Raw genomic sequence first — 7,190 nt, 5'->3', positions numbered from 1 at the left:
CCCCCCCCCCAGCCCCAAGCAGCCCCTTGCATGTTGGAACTTGCCAGCTTTTAAAGGACTAAATCTGTGTTTTTTGGCCATAAACAGAAAACCCGGATCCCTGTTTATAATCTTCCCAGTTGCATGAAGTGTGACAAGCGCCTGTGAAATTATGTATTTTGTTTGCTTTTTCTCTGGAAACAGTTTATTGCACAGCATTAGAAAGAAAGAAAAGATTTTTTTTGTGTAGCAGTTAGAGTTCTCCAAGGGAAGACTTACTTCAGTATTTCCCAAATTGTGGGGCATGCAAAAGGTTACTTACTGGGGGCCAGGGGAGGAGGGACAGGGACACCTGCAGATCACGGCAGCAGTTAGCGATCCACTTCCACTGCCGCTGATTCCTACTGATTACCCTCCAGTGAGGGAGGATTGGCAGGGATGGTAGCTGAAGTAGGGGGTACGAGAATGTGCAGCTTGACTACGGTGGGGTCATAAACCTGCAACGTTTAGGAATAACTGGCTTACCTAATTTATAAAAGGCTCTCATAATCTTTGTCTAAATAATATGTTACAACTCTTGTATTCTGTTATTAGTATGGTTTCTCACGCAGCAGTAAGAGTATGCTGTCTGTAGGTGTAAGCTATTCTAGAGATTTTCTATGAATTAACTGTACTTAATATGTCTGCTAATCAGCATTTTAACCTTTTTCCAACAAACGGAACATGTTGAGTCTAGTACAAATGTAAAACTAAGTTCATACGATTTTGTTTAAAAATGCAGTGCTAAAATTCATTACTGTGCTTCCAGTTCACTGTCTGACTTTTCTTTAAATTAGGAGAGGTATATGTAGCTGGTAAAGATGTGTGTACCATGTGGCCATACTTAATATTAATTTCTTGAACTCTGGCTTTTTGTGGGTTTTCCAGCTTGGACAATCTACATTTTATTTTTAGGGGAGCCCCTGACTGCAAACTTCTATGAAGTTTTTTTTTTAAATACTTTGGAGGTATCCTACCAACTTTAAAAAGCAGATTAATTGTCTTTGGGGATCTCTGATATAAGCTATTTTTAAATCATAGCTTGCTGCTTTAGAATACAGGTTTCCCTCGCTTTATGCAGGTTCTGTATGTGTGAATTCTCTCTCATGCAATGACTCTTTTTTTATACCAAAAATTTGTTATATGTGAGATAAATTCACTGTTACGCAATCAGTGTGGTGGAAGCTCACAGTTAGCTGCTTTGTGAGATGCATTGTGGGAGTGACGTGCACCAAAATATAGTCTCTTGTGTGGATCTGTGCTCCTCGCTCATTGTCTGCAACACGCGTTTCTGTAGTTACTATCCCCATTATGACAGTGCCCTGTGCTTGTGTGGACTGTCTGCTGTTGGTGAGGACCAAAATTGTCTTGTAAAAGTGGTAGAAATGGGTCTGGGGGTAAATACAGTCGAGGTCTTGGAGAGTTCCCATATTTGTTACATTGTAAAGTGGGTTTCCTTTATGCAAATTTGAGTTATGCGCCATTTTCCAGGAACACATGTACAGCATAAAGCAAGGGAAACCTGTACTACAATACAAAAAAAAATCCATCATTAATTCCTGATTTTATTTTATTTTTTTAAATTAGTGAAATATCCCCAATTGATTTGTTGCAGGAGCTAATCACTTTTTCCCTTCACCTGCCCTGCCCTGCCCCCACAATCATTTTGCTTTGTAATTATCAGGGATCTGGGTTTTCCGTTTGCTACGTTTTCTTTTTTAAGGAGAAAAATGGGGGTTTCACTTTGCTGGCTAGCAGAGTTCCAGCCTGCAAGGGGCTGCGGGGAGCAGGGGGAGGGCAGTCAGGCAGGGGGGAACCATGTGCATGAGCAGGACAGGGCCATGAGTGGCTTGTGTGTGGGGCTGGCTCCTCTCCATTGCACTCCCTCCTTGGGGGAGGGAGGGAGAGGTGAGGGCAGGCTGCCTGCTGTGGGCTTGGGGCTCCCCACCCTACTGCCTTCCCCCCCTGGGGTCTTTGGGGCCCAGCGGGTGAGACCTGGTGCAGTAGGGCAGAACGCGGCAGGGAAGCCCGGTGCCACTGCCGTGGCAAGGTGCCCCCTGCCCATCCAGCAGCAGCCGGCGTGGTGGTGCAGAGTTGTGCCGCTTGCTGTTGTGTCCCTCCATCTTTACTTACCTGGGACCCTAGGCCAAATCCAGACCATGGGGCTACTTGTGGGCCAGATCCAAGGAGGGTGTGAGTGCTTCCACAGTGGCCATCACAGGGGCAGGAACCATGCAGGGGTGGAGGCAAGCCAAGCTTGCTGCTGATGGCAATGCCCAGCATGGCTAGTAGGCCCAAGTTGCAGTGCTGGCCAGAGGGTGGTGATCTGGGTAAAGAGGCTCCACAGACCAAATCCAGGTCCTGGGCCATATGTTTGACATCCCTGGTATATAGTATTATGTACTGGACTTACAAACTGGCCTTTTCTGGGAAAATTCCCGATTTCAAAATATGCCAGTGGCCCCGTAATGCGAGTGGAATATTTGGAACCATTGCTACTAGAATATGCTTAAAGCTCTTTAAAATGAGTTTGTGCTTATGTTTGGCATTTTTTCCCGTGAAGTATTTGTTGTGCACTTAATCAGTACCAATATTACTACTTGTAACAAGTTAATTTTTTAAAATTATAAAGTATATATTTTTATGTCTTCCTGATCATCAGCAACTTTGTTATAGAAGTGGACCAGGTATCCGTGGGGTAGCATTTATTTTTTTGAAGATAGCCTCAGTGTGAGTGGTTGGGAGGCAGAACTGCTTACAGGAAGAAGCCAGGAAAAATTTTAGTTGAGGAAGAGACTTTGCTTTATTACTTATCATGAGAGTGTTCTTTTGTGATGCAGTGAAAGGTTAAGGTTCACCTCTTATTGATTTAGCAACTGATATAACATACTGTGAGCATTAATATGGTTACTTAAAATAGTGTGTTTAAGTTGCATATTTGTATTCAAGTATAAAAAAGACCTCAGTTCCTATGGCATAGTAATTATGTGCAAGTAATAATAAGTTTTTGGTGTTACTTACTGCTATAAAGTATATTTGGGAAAGCCTGATTAAACATTTAAATGATTTGATCTAATGTTGTGGGTTATGTAAAAGAAAGAATAATTCTGACTTCAAGACTTTTTTTTATGTTTCTTGTTCCAATTTGTATAGGAATTGGACAGGGTGTCCCTGTGGTAGCACTTGTATTTGAAGGTGGTCCAAATGTTGTTCTCACTGTTTTGGAATACCTTCAAGAAAATCCTCCTGTGCCTGTTGTAGTATGTGAGGGAACGGGTAGAGCTGCAGACATTCTGGCGCATGTTCATAAACAAACAGAAGAAGGAGGGTAAGTCCATTTTCTGGTTGTTGTTGTTTTTTTTTAAATTTGACTAACAGTGCTAGCTAGAGTCCTTTTAAGAGCCCAGATGTGTGCAGGAGACTCATCTTTGTGAAAAGCAGGGGCTAAGAACTTGTTTCAGCTATTCATATTAAACAGTTTTCCACACAGCTATAAACTTTGGCCTGGAGCTGCCATTCTCCCTACTGTTTTCATTGTGGGTGTCTCACGAGCCAAAATTGTAAACTGTGGGGTTTTAATTATGGTTGCAGAAGGAGAATAGGATGAGATCCTCTTGATCTTTTTTGATTACAGTAAGAACTGATCCAGATCTCCCAGATGCAAGACCTAGGTAGCCCTGTCATGTTGCCTAGTTTCCTGGAAAGCATCATTTGAATGTGTAATAACTGTCAGATGTTTCCATGAACTAGCTTTATGTATACTGAGAGCTAATTTGAAGAGATGGAAAAATAGAATCTATAAATTTTATTGAGACTAAGCTAAACCTTAAGCCTACAGGCTTATGACCGTGCAAAATGTCGCTGCCTATTTGAAATGGTGTTTCTGACAGGAAATGGATCTATGTTGTGCTCCCAGATCATCAGTAGCTTTCAGTTATAGGAAATAGACAGGGTGCCCATGTGGTAGCATTCATATTTCAAGATGGTCCCATTGTGAGTGGGGAGAGGCTGAGCTGCTTTTAAGAAACATCAAGGGAAAATTTTAGTTTGGAGGAAGAGGAATTGCTTTAGCTTTGGACAGTTGTTTTATTAGTAAAGATTGTCTGTGTCCAGAACTTTGGACATATGCATCCTCAAGGCTACTTGAATTCAGTGTATTGGTACTCTTGCAATTCATACATAACCATATAGATTTTTGGATGTTTTTATAATCTCAGGAACATTCCTGAAGGAGCAGAACCTGAAATTATTTCAACTATCAAAAAGACATTTAACTTCGGTCAGAGTGAGGCAGTTCATCTCTTTCAGACGCTGTTGGAATGCATGAAAAAAAAAGAACTTGTAAGTAGATTTCATCTTAGGAAGTCTTTACATGTAGGCACAAACTTGTAGGATTTAATTGGATCCAAATCAAACTTCATTCATTAGAAAACTTATCCTGACGGATGGAATCTCTCAGACTAAGGCTCCAAATAAGTCATAACCAGGGATCCTGGTTTTCTCTGATTAAAAATTGCAAATTCTCTGGTTAAAAAACCAAAATCCATGATAAAAATTAAAGCCCCCCCCCCCCACAGCCCCTTCCAGTGCTGCTGGTGTCCCACGCTCCCCCCCACAGTCTCAACAGCCCTCCTGATGCCCCTCACAACAGCCTGCCAGACCCACAGACATGCAGACACAGACACTGACAGCCGTCCCAGCAGGTAAGTGTGTGTGGGGGGAAGGGGAAGGTGCTGGGCAGGTAGATCAAGAAGGGGGGAATGTGCCCCCCTCCCAGGAGCAGGGCCGGGGGGTGAGGGCAGGGGTGCCACTCAGTGGGCCACACACATGCCGGCCAGCCTGACGGGAGGTTCACACATGGAGGCTGCCACCGCAACTCTACCACTGCACCCTGTGCTACCATCCCACGGCCGCCTGAATGGCCTCATGGGCAAGTGGGGCGTGGCGTGGCAGCAGTAGCAACCACCATGTGCGGGCCACATATGTGCCACCCAGCCGGGGGTAAAGTGGGGGGCTTGCAGCTACAACCAGCTGCACGGTTCCGTGGCGGTGCGGGGTGGTGGCAGCTGCATGCAGGGTTGGGGGGCTTTGTGGGCAAGTGCTGCCACCACAGAGCCATGCCCTTTGCCTGTGGATCCTAGAGGTAAGTGGGGCTTGGGGGCTGTGGGGCAGGGCTGGGGAACATGGTTGGGGGCTGAGGGAGTGGGGGGTGCTGCCAGCCCCAGGCAGCCCATTGCTGCTGGGTGCAGGGCCTAGGTGTGAGGGCATGGGTGCCCCTCTGCGGGGGCCTTTGTAGGCAAGTGATACGGGGGGCAGTGTGGTGGTGCCTGCCATATGTAGGCCGCACACATGCCGCCTGCCTGGGGGAGAGGGAGGCTGGCATGTGGCCGGAGCACAGCTCTGTGGCTGATGCTGCAGCCAGGGCAAGGGATGGGGGGACAGGGGGAGAGGAATGGGAGCGGGGGCTTGGGCTTGCACACAGCAGCCGCTACCACTTGGAGGCCTGTGATGGCGGTGACTGCCACTGCCTCCAAAACTTCCCTGCTGCTGCTGCAGAGCTCTGCCTGGAGCTGTGCTGCTGGGCAGCATGCAACCATCCCCACCACCACCACCAGCTGCTGCTGGCCGTACAGCTCCGAGGACGGCTCCGTGGTGGCAGTGGGAGGTTGTGGAGGCAGTGGCAGTCGCCGCTGGCATGTGCAGCTGCTGCCGCTTGCCTTTGGGGCTGCCCATGCCAGCTGTGACGGCCGCTACATAGATAACCTCCTGCTGCCACCATGGAGCCATGCTTGGAGCTGTGCGGCCAGTGGCAGCGGCACAGCTTGGGGTGGTGGTGGCCGGGCAGCACGCAGCCGTTCACAGCCCCACCACCCCACGCTGCTGCCGCCTGCCACAAAGCTCCGAGCATGGCTCCACGGCAGCAGTGGGAGGTTTTGGAGGCAGCAAGCATCACCACCATAATGGGCCTCCAGGTAAACAGCAGCACCGCGTGCAAGCCCAGGCTCCCCCTGTGCCCCCATTTCTCGCCCTGGCTGCAGCGTTGGCTACGGAGCGGTGCTCCGGCCACATGCCAGCCTCCCTCTTCCCCTCCCCAGGAAGGTGGCTGGGCGGCATGTGTGTGGCCCGCACATGGCGGGCACCCCCTGGCCCTGCTCCCAGCTGTGATGTGCTGCCTGTGGCCAGCAGCACCTCCACTTCCTCAGCCCCCAACCATCTTCCCCAGCTCTGCCCCAGGCCCCACTTACCTCCATGCTCTTACCTCCCCCTCCGGCCAGGCCTGGGGGTTTCCCGCCCTTTTTGCAATTGGCTCCTGCAGGCTGGAGCTGTGCCACCCTCCAAGAGCTCTTTGCAAAAGTGGAGAATCCATGGATTTATCTGCTAAAAAGAGAAATCCGCGTTTTCTCTGAGAAAAACAGAGAATCATAGAAGTAGGGTCGGAAGGGACCTTGTAGATCTTCAAGTCCGATCCTCTGCCTGGGCAGGAGAAAAACTGGGCTCAAATGACTCCAGCCAGGTAGGCATCCAGCCTCCTCTTAAAGACCCCCAGGGTAGGAGCCAGCACCACTTCCCTTGGAAGTTTGTTCCGGATCCTAGCCGCCCTGACAATGAAGTAGTTCTTACGGATGTCTGATCTAAACCTCCTCTCCAACAACTTGTGGCCATTATTCCTTGTTATGCCAGGGGGTTCTAGGGGAAACAAGGTCTCTCCCAAACCCTTCTGGTCTCCCCCCTAGTGAGTTTATAGACGGTCACCAGGTCCCCCCTCAGCCTTCTCTTGTGAAGGCTGAACAGGTTCAGGTCCTGCAGTCTCTCATTGTAGGGTCTGCCCTGTTGTCCCCGGATCATGTGAGTGGCCCTCCTCTGGACCCTCTCCATGTTGTCCACATCCCTTCTGAAGGGGGGGCGCACAGAATTGGACACAGTACTCCAGCTGTGGCCTGACCAGTGTCGCACAGAGGGGGAGGATCACCTCCTTGGCCCTGCTTGTGATGCACCGGTAACCTCGCATTGTCAGCCCATGTTCATCTTGGAGTTAATAATGACTCCAAGATCCCTTTCTGCCTCCATGCTCTCAAGAAGGGAGTTTCCCATCTTATAAGTGTGCTGCTGGTTACTACTGCCCAAGTGCAGCACCTTGCACTTGTCAGTATTGAAACCCATCCTGTTTTTGC

At 48.7% G+C, this 7,190-nt stretch overlaps 1 protein-coding gene across 1 annotated transcript in view; it reads left to right on the top strand.

The window, feature by feature from the left end:
* Positions 1 to 7,190, top strand: part of TRPM7 (transient receptor potential cation channel subfamily M member 7) — a 96,683-nt gene that overhangs the window by 28,752 nt on the left and 60,741 nt on the right. Inside the window, 2 exon segments of the mRNA XM_019504146.1 lie at positions 3,172 to 3,346; positions 4,236 to 4,359. Coding sequence (XP_019359691.1) covers positions 3,172 to 3,346; positions 4,236 to 4,359 — 299 coding nt within the window.

The sequence above is a fragment of the Gavialis gangeticus genome, unplaced genomic scaffold (genome assembly GCF_001723915.1).
Source record: "Gavialis gangeticus isolate Ggan-Ray unplaced genomic scaffold, GavGan_comp1, whole genome shotgun sequence".
Taxonomy (NCBI): Eukaryota; Metazoa; Chordata; order Crocodylia; family Gavialidae; genus Gavialis; species Gavialis gangeticus.
The sequence above is the reverse complement of the archived record's forward strand: the minus strand, read 5'-3'. Positions and strand labels throughout refer to the sequence as shown.